Genomic DNA, 12,142 nt, shown 5'->3' on the forward strand with positions numbered 1-12,142 from the left:
CCGCCTGCCACACCACCCTCCAGCCGCCTGCGGGTCAGTGCTCAGGCCAGCCGGTCGGGCCAAGGGCACTGGGGGCCAGCTCAGGCCACCCAGTCTGCCTGCCTGTGGCCTCATGTCCCAGAGCTGCGCTTCTGCAGGGAGAGGGAACAGGAGTATGGGTCCTTGGACTTGGGATAGGCCAGCTTGGGGAGCCCTGGGGTCACTAAGAAGTTGGAATCTGTGGCAGTAGTTCTGACCCTGGCCCTTCCTTGGCACCTGGCTATACTGCAGCCCAACAAGGGTAGAATAAGAAGGAACAGTCTGAAACCTGAGGGAGATCTGGAGACACATGGAGAAATACGAGTGTCCAAGAGGTCCCCCTGTGGGAGAAGAGGGGCATAGGAAACCTCGTCCCCCGCTCCAGGGCCCTAGGTAAACTTCCAGGCTGACATCCAGGGAGAAGGACAAGGACACTGGTGAGGATCACCGAATCCAGTTGTAAGGACAAAAGCTACTGAGTCAGGGTGCAGATTCTGGTGGCCTCAAAAGCCACACACGGTTTGGTTCTTGGCCCCTAAACAGGAAGGAGGGGCACGAGCTCTAGGGCTCCTTCTCCTATACTCCCCTCTCCCCCCGAAGGTAGGACAGCAGAGAGAAGCAAGCAACCCTCTGTGGTCACAGCTGTCCAGTGTCAGGACCATGGCGCTTTCACCTCCCTAGCCTGCCTGAGGCCTGGCACATAAAGGTGATTAGTACATTTCCCAACAGATGAAAGTCATTAATCTCCCTCAGACAGCTTCGCCCCCTGCAGCACGGGGCAGGACCTGCAGCCACACAGACTGGAGGCTGGCTGCCCAGCAGAGCTCCATGGCCAGTACCAAGGAAGCGATGACTGGGGCTGTGGGTTTCAGCCCCGTGGCTCTGCTTCCCCGGGGGGCCTGTCTCTGAGTCAACGTGCCAGCCTTGGGCGCGCGGGGCCAGCGGTGCCTTGGGCTGCGGTCTGGCAGGGGCGGGGGGCGGCTGGGAAGCCTGGGGCCCCTCTCTGGCAAAAATAGCCCACAGTGGTTAGAGCTGGGAGGGTGAGTCAGGCAGGAGCGCAGCGGCGCCTAACCCCTTCGCTGCCACTGGGGCTCCCTAAGGTGGTTTGCCTCCGTATGTGCAACCCAGGATCAGGCTCTTTCCCTGGCTGTCCTTGGGCCAGGCTCAGCTTGGGATCCCGAGGCCCTCCTCCTCCCACGTGAAGCAAGTCTGAGAGTCTGGAGCAGGAATATGGGCCACGCGGAGTGCAGACCCGGGATCCTAGGAAGGGCAGGAGACCTCTGCTGGCAAGGATGTCTGTGAGCCAAGGGGAAGCATTGGGGCAGGCTGAAGATCTCTGGAGCTACCCGAGCCGCTGCTAAAGCCAAACTCTGAGGCCAGAGCTGACCCCTCCCAAGGGGCAGGCGTAGGGCTCGGAGGTGGGCGGAAGCCAAGCCACCCAGAAGGGAGCTGCTCCTGCCGGCTCCGATTGCCCTGCACTGTTGCTCTCTCTGAGGGCTCTACCCAAGACTGTCCAGCGACAAAAGCTCGATCTCAGCTCCATCTTCATCTTCTCAAGGGCACCTTGCAGCCATCCAGCTATCAGTGGGAAACTGAGGCAAAGAGAAATGACCACTTGGGACCAGGGTCCTGGCTCCCTAGACTGGGTCACTGCACCCTTCTTGCAGCCTGGGCGGTCCCAGAGCAGGTGAGCGGAACTCTGGCCCACCTCCCCCTTCAGCAGGGCCAAGCCTGAACCCAGGCGTCGGGGGAGAGGGTGTGTGTGTGCGCTGGGAGGAGGGGGAGCGGCTGGGCTCCCCGGGTCATGGCGGGAGGTGCGAGGAGTGGGGTGGGGATGCCCCGGGCTCAGGGAGGGGCCGCAGCTCTGTCAGCCGCGGCAGAGCCGCCTGTGAGCTCGGCGCGAGTAGAGCCAGAGCCCCCAGTTCTTTGCTCGCCCGCCTGCTAGCTTTCTCGATCACTCCCTCCCTTCCTCCCTCCCTTCCTCCCGGCGGCCGCGGCGGCGCTGGGGAAGCGGCGAAGAGGAGTGGCCCTGCCCTGGAAGAATGCGGCTCTGCCGAGGGGGCAGAACCCGACGCAGTCTCCCCACGGTTTGAACAGCCCGAGCCCAGGCTACCCAACCGCGCCGGTGGACTCCGCACGAGAGCAGCTGGAGGTAATCGGGACCGGGAGAGCAGGGAGGGCAGGGACTCGCACACGGGGACGAGACGGGTACAGTGGCAGTCAGACAGACGGACACGCATCCGCCCACGGGGGCACAGAGATGCGGAGAGAGCCAGGGATATCGCCAGAAATAAAGACACCGCAAATAAAGGAGTGGCCCCAGATTTGGAGGGCAATGAACGAGAGCAAAGGGGTGGGGACTGAGACTGGGGACCTGGTGGGGACCAGAGGGGCGATGCTAGGAGGAGGGGAACATGTAGTTAGGAAAGGTGGCAGATGAGGAAGAGGTCTCAGCTTGCACCACGGTCCCTTTCAGGAGGGAACCAAAGTCCCTTCCCTGACTTTGCCGCACCTGGAGCCTCCCCTCGCTCCCTACTGGGGCCGAAGCGGGCAGAGTGGGATGGGGAGCCCATTTCTCCACCCTTTTCAGAGAAGCTGCTGGCCTTAGACGGCGCCTGGAGGCGACAGCCCCCCACCCCCGCCCTGCCAGCTGGGGGTGGTGGGGAACCCCCTCTCGGTCCTGCCCAGCAGCCCAGTGAGAGGGTGAAGCTGTGTTGGGCAGGGGAAGCCAGTCTTGGGGCCCTTGAAAAGGGAGCGGTGGGCAAGGTAGTGGAGAGCTGTTTGTGGGTCTATACCTCTGTTTGCACGTGAGTGTGTCTGTGTGCCAGGCATCGTGTCTGGCTAGATCGGCTCCAGAGCACTAGCATAAGTCCCGGCTTCTAGGTGGGGACTCTTCCTCCAGGGCCCAGGTACTCTGGGAATCAAGGCGTGATCTTTATTGTTTTGTTTGAGGGAGGTGAGAACGGTCGGTGGGGTGGCACTGGTGAGTTAGGTGCCCGAAGCTGAGCATCCTTTGGTTGCCTAGGCGAGCCACCCTATTCCGGAGCCATCCTTAAGTCTCCCTGTCCCGCAGGCCCTGATCGATCTGCCCACCGGGGCCTTCGGGCCCGGGATTCGACATGCGGGAGGAGCCGCGGCCGCGGCCTCCGCCCTCGGGCCTCGCGGGTCTCCTGTTCCTGGCTTTGTGCAGTCGGTGAGCAGTTCCCCTGTCACCCAGCCCACGAGAGAAAGCCCTGGGCTAGAGGCGGGGCGGGAGGAGTCAGAGGGGGCGCGAGGCCTGGACCACTGACCCTCAAATGCCTTCTCGGTTCCCAGGGCCCTAAGCAATGAGATTCTGGGTCTGAAGCTGCCCGGCGAGCCGCCGCTGACCGCCAACACCGTATGCTTGACGCTGTCGGGCCTGAGCAAACGGCAGTTAGGCCTGTGCCTGCGCAGCCCCGACGTGACGGCGTCCGCGCTTCAGGGCCTGCACATCGCGGTCCACGAGTGTCAGCACCAGCTGCGTGACCAGCGCTGGAACTGCTCGGCGCTCGAGGGCGGCGGCCGCCTGCCGCACCACAGCGCCATCCTCAAGCGCGGTGAGCCTGGCGGGGCGGGTCTGTGCCGCCGCCGGGGCTGGGGGGCGGGGGGCAGGCCGAGGCGAGCGGAGGCGGGAAGGGACGAGTTCACGACTCCGGGAGGGGCCTCTCCGGGAATTCCCCCCGGAGCCGCGCGCGGAGTAGGGTCTGGCCACCCGTCTGGGGCCCCGAGCTTCTGACTTCCACCTGCGCACTGCCGGCAAGACAGCTGGGTCCCTGCTCCCCTACCCTAGGCGCCCCCGCCCCTTTCCTGCCTCCGCCCAGCTGATCCGGGCTGCACCTGTGAGCAAGAGATGCCCCCAGCCCTGGAAACTTCAAATGCCCCCCTTCTTCCCCTCCCCCAGTTTTCTGTCCCTCCCTCTCCATGGGACAAGCCCAGGCTGGTGTCCCCAGAGCCTCAGCGGGGGTGGGGTGACGCCCCCAACCGTTTAAGGGTTAAACCTACTCCCCTAATTACTGGGGTTCCCAGGAGCAGAAGGTGGGAACAAAGACCCTGATGGCTTTGAAGCTGGGGAGCATCCCCCTCCTCTGTGCTGTGAGGGCCCCAGGTGGCTCTCACCTGAGCAGGTGAGGAGCGGCTAGAGGGGCGGAGAACGGGTCACTGCGGGGCCTGGTCTGGGGGCCCTGGTCTGAGAGGCAGCCCTGTCTCTTGCCAGGCCATGCCGGAGTTTACTCCCTAGGGGAGTAAATCTTTCTCAGGCTCAGCCCAAGGGTGGGGGCAATACTTTGGGGACCACAGGGTTAATAGGCAGCTGCCATCTTCAGGGGAATTCCCAAGACTTGTGCAAACAGCTTCCCCCCTGGAGGCTGGGGTTGGAGGATCAGGAGGCTGGGCCAGGAGCCCTGCGTCCTGGGGTGGGAGAGGCCTGGCCCCTAGAGAGGTGCTGTCTCTCATCCACTCAGGGCTCCAGAGAGCCCCTGCCTAGAAGGAAGTGAGGGACCCCCTCCATTTCCACAGGGCCTGGTGTAGGCGAAGGCTTTGATGCCTAAATGAGAAGCATGTCTATCTAAGCCTGGGAAAGGCTTGTCATCCTGAGCCTCTGTGACCCCCAAAACATAACAAAGAAGCCAACATTTTAAGAGGGCCTTAGGGAGAATCACCCACACCTCTCTCCCCCTCCCAGTGTTTTATAGAGTAATAGCAGGTTAGGATAAACATAAAGGCTAATCTTAATGGGCAAATATAAAACTAGAAGCTGGAAAGAGGAAGGACAGCTCCACAGCTCCCGTACTTTGGGAATGTTGGAGTGATGGAGGGTAGGTTGGTTAAAAGACTGATTAAAATAACCTTGAATTACACACACACACACACACACACACACACACACACATACACACACAACCAAAGGACTCTGCTTCCACCCCACCTGCAGGGCTGGGGAATTTCTAAGGCTTTCAGATGTAGAACTGAGTGAACACATCTTCAAAGACCTCAGGGACTCTCTCTTAGTCATCTCTCAACCCCAGGGGTCTTTCCCTTTAGGCTAGCTCTTTCATCCATAACGGAAAATCCCAGACTTACAGAGCAAGAATGGGCCTCAGGGATGATCTCAAACCATCCTCTCCCTTTAAAGATGAGGAAACTGAGGCTCTGTGCTCTCGGTTCCCTTACTTCCCGTGTGACTTGCTCCCAAATTACTCAGCTGGTAAATGGCAGGGTCAGGAGTCAGGAGTTTCTGGAATTGGAGTGTGGCTGTTTATTTCCGTTGGCCTCCTGACTCTCAGCTGCCTGTCAGACTTACCCCTACCATCACAACCTTTTCATCCCCAGGTTTCCGAGAGAGCGCTTTTTCCTTCTCCATGCTGGCTGCTGGGGTCATGCATGCGGTAGCCACGGCCTGCAGCCTGGGCAAGCTGGTGAGCTGCAGCTGCGGCTGGAAGGGCAGTGGCGAGCAGGATCGGCTGAGGGCCAAATTGATGCAGCTGCAGGCACTGTCCCGGGGCAAGAGTTTTCCCCACTCCCTGCCCAGCCCGGGCCCTGGCTCAGGCCCCAGCCCTGGCCCCCAGGACACATGGGAATGGGGTGGCTGTAACCATGACATGGACTTTGGAGAGAAGTTCTCTCGGGATTTCTTGGATTCCAGGGAAGCTCCCCGGGACATCCAGGCACGAATGCGAATCCACAACAACAGGGTGGGGCGTCAGGTATGTGTGTGCAACTTGCCCTCCGTCTCCCTAGCTTTCGAGGCCTGGCTAGATCTTGGGAGGCACAGCATAGTAAGAGGATGTGGTGGGTGATTGTCACTCACCAGCTGGGTGGCCTGGAGCAGAGCAAGTCACTAACCTCAGTTTTGCATCTGTAAAAAGAGTCTAATGATACCTACCTTACAGTGTCATTAAGACTGAGCTAGCAAATAGAGCACCCAGAATAGTGCCTAGGCCTTGGCAGGCGCTCATTACATGGTAGCTATTATTATAGCTGTCTTCCCTACAGAATTTAGGGGTGCTAGACTCCCTGGTTTAGCAGTGCTCACTCTGGAAAGAGCACTGGACTGGAAGTCAGGACAACTGGAGCTGAGTCCCGTTGCCAGCTAGTTATTGAAGATGCGCAAATTACACTCTGCTCCGGCTTCAGTTCTGCAACCAGAAAATGAGGGAGTTGGGCTATTAGCCAGCCTCGAAGTGCCCTTTCTCTTCTGATAGTTCCTTGTCATTCTTGCCTCTATTTGTCCCTCTGTGCCCTCTGTTCCCTCCCCTCTCCTGTGCCTCTGTGCTCTGTCCATTTGCTGCCCTCCCCTTTCACCTCTTCCCTGCTGATGCTCTAGGTGGTAACTGAAAACCTGAAGCAGAAATGCAAGTGCCATGGCACATCAGGCAGCTGCCAGTTCAAGACGTGCTGGAGGTCAGCCCCAGAGTTCCGGGTGGTAGGGGCGGCCTTGAGGGAGCGGCTGGGCCGGGCCATCTTCATTGATACTCACAACCGCAACTCTGGAGCCTTCCAACCCCGCCTTCGTCCCCGTCGCCTCTCAGGAGAACTGGTCTACTTTGAGAAGTCTCCTGACTTCTGTGAGCGAGACCCCACCATGGGCTCCCCAGGCACGCGGGGCCGGGCCTGCAACAAGACCAGCCGCCTGCTGGATGGCTGTGGCAGCCTGTGCTGTGGCCGCGGCCACAACGTGCTCCGGCAGACACGAGTTGAGCGCTGTCATTGCCGCTTCCACTGGTGCTGCTACGTGCTATGCGATGAGTGCAAGGTCACAGAATGGGTCAACGTGTGTAAGTGAGGGTCAGCCTCACTGAGGGGCTGGGGAAGGGGAGGGGCACCCTTGCAGCCTTTTGCTCTGATTTCTGTCCAGGGTCAATCTTGGCCCCTGGAAGCTCAAAGTATCTACCTAGAAACAGCTTTGGGGGTGGTAGGGGTCAGGTGGAGTCTGTGATGTGTGGCCTTCTCCCCCACAGTAGGAGGGCCTTGAGGGGGAGCTGTCACCCTCTTCTGCTCCTTGAACATCCGAATGGACTAAGATGAAATGAACTGTATTGCCCCCCTCTACCCAACCTGGGCTCCCTTTAACTCTCATTCACACTCCTTTTGGCTGGGGAGTCCCTATAGTTTGACCACTCTTTTCTTTTGAGGGATAGCCCTAGGCATTGTGTGGAGCCATAAGACCTGTATCCAGGAGACCACTCACTCCTATTTGCTTGTTCCCAAACTCCTTTACTGCAGCCTGGGACTCCTCTTAGCGAGTAATGGGAGATGGCTGTAGAGAGGTTTTTCTTAGGGAAGGGACAGAGCACAGGGAACTCAAAAACCCTGAAAGTTGTCTGTCTAGGCCCTTAGGGAAGCTGTCTCCCCAGTTCAGATGATAAAGGGAACCCTCCAAAGGAAGAATTTTACCTAAGATTCTCTGAGCCTCTTCTTCTTTCTTCAGCAGTGGGGGTGGGAATGGATAATTTATTGTACCGAGACTTGTTCTTGGTTCTTGTTTGTAACAAAAATAAATTAAGTTACTGGACCAGTGAATACAGATGGTGATATTTCTACCCACACTTGGGATCCCAGTCCTGGATTCTTTGCCGGGTGATTTCTCCTACCCTCCCACACTCAGTGACTTTTTGTATATCATGCCTGGTTCCACAAAGGATTTCAGATGGTCTTCAGGTGACCTGGCGACTTTTAGTGTGGAAAAACCTGGGCGGGGCGGGGGGACTTCTAGGTGTGAGGGACTAGAGATGTAAACATAGGCCCTATTTACGTTCTCTGGGCCTCAACTCCAAATTTTGCCTTGGTCACTGCCCTAAAACAGGGGTTGGCTTTTTTTTTTTTTTCCCCTGTAAAGGGCTTGATGGTAGATACATTAGGCTTTCGGACTTTGTCGAACCTACTCAACTCTGTCATAATTACTCAAAAGCAGCCATAGACCATACATAAACAAATGGGCATGGCTATGTCCAATAAAACTTAATTCACAGAAATGGACTGCGGGACCAGATTTGGTCCTCTGGCTGTGGTTTGTTTTGACCCCTACCCTACACACCATGAGGTCACCTCGTTTCTGGGGTTTTCAAGTCCTGAAGATGTCCCGACATTGAACCTGGACCCAAAAGGGCAGGTTCTTTTCTCTCTGGCTCCAAATCAAAGAACTTGGAGATAGATGCAAGACTAATGGGAAACATATATAAAGGATTCCTACGCTCAAAATTGGAGTTTTTTACTTTGGAAACCAGAAAAACCAGCATGCTCTCCCGCTGAATTATTTGCCTATGTAGTTTGTCTTTCCTTATTCAGAGCTCTTCTGCATTTAATCTCAATAAAACAATGCCTTTATCTTTTAGGAGATAACCATAACTAGAGAAAACAGAATTTCTTTTATTTCAATCCTGATTTCTTTCTATTCCTAGCCCAGTATCATTGAAAATAAACAATTAGGGCTTACCTGGTGGCTCAGTGGTTGAGAATCCGCCTGCCAATGCAGGGGACACGGGTTCGAGCCCTGGTCCGGGAAGATCCCACGTGCCGCGGAGCAACTAAGCCCGTGCGCCACAGCAACTGAGCCTGCGCTATAGAGCCCGCGAGCCACAACGACTGAGCCTGTGTGCCACAACTACTGAAGCCTGCGCGCCTAGAGCCTGTGCTCTGCTCCGCAACAAGAGAAGCCACCACGATGAGAAGCCTGCACACCACAACGAAGACCCAACGCTCACCGCCGCAACTAAAGAAAGCCCGTACACGGCAACGAAGACCCAACGCAGCCAAAAAATTTAAAATATATACACAATAAATAAATTTATTAAAAAAAAGAAAAGAAAAGAAACAATTATTTTCAATTCAGAAAAGGAATCTGCATCACAAATATAGAACTTTACAAATAACTGAATATTTATGGAGTTCCAAGATGCTGACTGTATCAGGTCGTCTCCTTGGCTAGGGGATGTAGAAGTAGTCCTTTTCGCTCCTCTAGGCAATAGCTGTATCTGCTACCCAAATTACCCGCAAAATCAGGTGAAATGACGGTGGCATCAGGATAGCAAGAACCGCAAGGGGTGTTGGTTTAGGGCAGTAGTTTATGGCAAAACTTTATGTCCTGAATTTCTGGTTGTGCACTGAGAATTCTTGATTTGGAAATTTGATGGAGGTAGGCTTTAGGCACTGACTGAGCCTAACGTATATATGGGATAGTTGGGGAGAGAGGGATGCAGCTAGAATACACACGGGATATGAGAGAGAATAATGATAAGGAATATCCAGAATGGGAATTTCTCACACTCAGGAAGAGGGAGGAGAAGGTCCAATGAAATCACAGCAGGAATATTTCAGTTTTCCCCTATTTCCTTCCTCTGTGCTCTCTTTGGCTCCCTTTCTCTTTCTAGCATTCTCTCTTCTTTCGTCAGACACACTCTGTGGCAAACTTAAGCCCCAAACCACAACCTTGAGAAATTCCAAATGGATTTTGTCAGCAAGGCCAACACCCCCCTCCCCACCCCTGCTCCCGGCACACGCTCTGGGCTCAGGCCCAGGCCTGGGGTCAGTGACGAGTGGGGGGGGGGAGTGTGCAACCCACAGAGCGGGTGGCTAAAATTTCAGCTTTAGTTAGCGCCAATGGCAGCCAGAGGGAGGGAGAAAGACTGATGAACTGTAAGTCAGGCCTCTTGGCCTCCTTCAGCTCTGGACAGAGCTCTTCTTCCCTTAGCTTTTCAAGTGGCTGGGGAGCTGGGGAGTGGCACTGGCTGGCTTATTGCCAGCTGAGCAGCACCCCTCCTGTCTGTGCTCCTCTTTGCTCCATGCGAAGTGCCCAGTAATGCTGCAACAGACACTTTCCTCTCCAGACTCCAGACGGTGAAGGATAGAAGGCCTGGGAGATTCTCCAGTTCCATTCAACAGTTCTGACTCAAATATCATGGTACTTGCTGCTAGCCATACAAGACTGTCACCATTTCCATCCTTCTGTCACACCTGGGCCCAACCTTGAGAGGATCTGAAGACTTCGGCAGGAACATTGACAGGTGTCACCTCCTGTCAGAGTCCCACAAGGCATGTTGGCATGGTTGAGGCACTAGCAAGGGCAGTTGCAAAGCATAATTTTGGTGATCAGTGTGTGGGCATAACCTGGTGGGGTGTGCCTAGAAAATTCTAGGAAAAGAAAAGAGTAATTATGTGGAGGTATCACAGGGCCCACTCTAGGAGTCTGTAATAACACTAGAGGAGTCTTCCGCCATTTAAAACAGAGAGCTTAGGAGGGCAAAGGCCCTTAATGGCAATAGCCCAGGATGGATACAACTCTCTTTGTTATAAACATGATCCTTGTTATCCATCTCACCCTTCACCATCTTTTCTTTTCTTTCATTGGAGTACAGTTGATTTACACTGTTGTGTTAGTTTCAAGTGTACCGCAAAGTGATTCAGTTATACGTATACATATATTCATTCTTTTTCACATTCTTTTCTCATATAGGTTATCACAGAATATTGAGTAGAGTCCCCTGTGCTGTACATTAAGTCCTTGTTGGTTACCTATCTTACATATAGTAATGTGGGGACTTCCCTGGTGGTGCAGTTGTCAAGAATCTGCCTGCCAAGGCGGGGGACACAGGTTCGATCCCTGGTCCAGGAAGATCCCACATGCTGTGGAGCAGCTAAGCCCATGCGCCGCAACTACCGAGCCTGCGCTCTAGAGCCTGCGAGCCACAACTACCGAGCCCGTGTGCCACAACTACTGAAGCCCGCGCACCTACAGCTTGTGCTCTGCAACAAGAGAAGCCACCACAATGAGAAGCACGCGCACCGCAACGAAGAGTAGCCCCTGCTCGCCACAACTAGAGACAGCCCGCTTGCAGCAACGAAGACCCAACGCAGCCAAAAATAAATAAAATAAATAAATTTATTTAAAAAATATATAGTATTGTCTGTATGTTAATCCCAAGCTCCTGATCTATCCCTCCTTCCCCTCTCCCCCGCCCCAGATATTTCCCCTTTGGTAACCATAAGTTTGTTTTCAATCATCCTTCACCATCCTTTTTCTGTTTTTAAATAATATTTTAATTTTATTGGAGTATAGTTGATTTACAATGTTGTATTAGTTTCAGGTGTACAGCAAAGTGATTCAGTTATACATATACATATATGCATTCTTTTTTGGATTCTTTTCTCATGTAAGTTATCACTCATCCTTCACCATCTTAAATTAAGGGCCTCTTGACTTCACATTCCAGAGTTGTGTTATTCTTCAGGTTAAAATAAGAGAGAAAACAAACTGGGGGTACTTCTCTGGCGGTCCAGTGGTTAAGACTTTGTCTTCCAGTGCAGGGGGTGTGGGTTCCATCCCTGGTTGGGGAGCTAGGATCCCACATGCCTCCAGCCAAAAAACCAAAACAAAAAACAATGTTGTAACAAACAATATTGTAACAGAGTCAATACAAGACAATATTATAACAAAGTCAATAAAGACTTTAAAACAAAAAAACCCCAAACTGGAATAAGAGGAAGGGACTGGTGAATTCATACACCAGGGATTGATGGGGATACGGGGTAGACAGAGTGTAGCTATCTACCAGTCTAGTTCTTCTTGGAAGGAGACAAGAAACAAGGTAAAAACAAAAACAAATTAAAAAAGCAACAATTTTGGCTCAAGCTTTAGGGAAGAGCCATGTGTTCCCTTGTACAGATGTTCCCAACTTACAATGGTTTGACTTACGATTTTTTTACTTTATGATGGTGCAAAAGTGATCTGCCTCAAGTAGAAACTGTAAATTAATTTTGAATTTTGATCTTTTCCCAGGCTATTTGGTATGATGTTCTGTTGTGATGCTAGGCAGTGGCAGCGAGTTGCAGCTCCCAGTCAGCCACGCCATCACAAGGGTAAACAACTGATACACTTACAACCATTCTCTGCCCATACAAGCATTCTGGTTTCCACTTTAAATACAGTATAGTATTCAATAGATTACATAAGATATTCAACACTTTATTATAAAATAGGCTTTGTGTTAGGTTATTTTGCCCAACTGTAGGCTAATGTAAGTGTTCTGAACATGTTTAAGGCAGGCTAGGCTAAGCTATTATGTTCGGTAGGTTAGGTGCAAACGCATTTTTGACTTAAGATGTTTTAACT

The 12,142-nt window shown here is 53.6% G+C and overlaps 1 protein-coding gene across 2 annotated transcripts; it reads left to right on the forward strand.

Moving 5' to 3' along the window:
- The first annotated feature begins 1,452 nt into the window (after positions 1-1,452).
- On the forward strand, positions 1,453-7,551 carry WNT10B (Wnt family member 10B). 2 transcript variants are annotated; one of them, XM_065887073.1, is made up of 6 exons: positions 1,453-1,705; positions 2,060-2,170; positions 3,092-3,211; positions 3,334-3,596; positions 5,368-5,741; positions 6,362-7,551. In XM_065887073.1, the coding sequence occupies exons 3-6, from the start codon at positions 3,138-3,140 to the stop codon at positions 6,818-6,820; spliced, it is 1,170 nt and encodes a 389-aa protein (XP_065743145.1). In that variant the 5' UTR covers positions 1,453-1,705; positions 2,060-2,170; positions 3,092-3,137; the 3' UTR covers positions 6,821-7,551. The 2 variants fall into 2 exon arrangements, with proteins under 2 accessions (XP_065743145.1, XP_065743144.1); XM_065887072.1 differs by lacking the exons at positions 1,453-1,705; positions 2,060-2,170 and having other exon boundaries at positions 2,999-3,211.
- The last annotated feature ends 4,591 nt before the right edge of the window (positions 7,552-12,142 follow it).

The sequence above is a fragment of the Phocoena phocoena genome, chromosome 11, assembly GCF_963924675.1.
Source record: "Phocoena phocoena chromosome 11, mPhoPho1.1, whole genome shotgun sequence".
NCBI lineage: Eukaryota > Metazoa > Chordata > Mammalia > Artiodactyla > Phocoenidae > Phocoena > Phocoena phocoena.

Bases quoted from the DNA above. Each gene is read 5' to 3' on its own strand.
- WNT10B (XM_065887073.1), top strand. From the start codon at position 3,138: ATGCGGGAGGAGCCGCGGCCGCGGCCTCCGCCCTCGGGCCTCGCGGGT. The intron at 3,212-3,333 runs GTGAGCAGTTCC...CTCGGTTCCCAG, and splicing joins TTCCTGGCTTTGTGCAGTCG to GGCCCTAAGCAATGAGATTC. The intron at 3,597-5,367 runs GTGAGCCTGGCG...TTTCATCCCCAG, and splicing joins CAGCGCCATCCTCAAGCGCG to GTTTCCGAGAGAGCGCTTTT.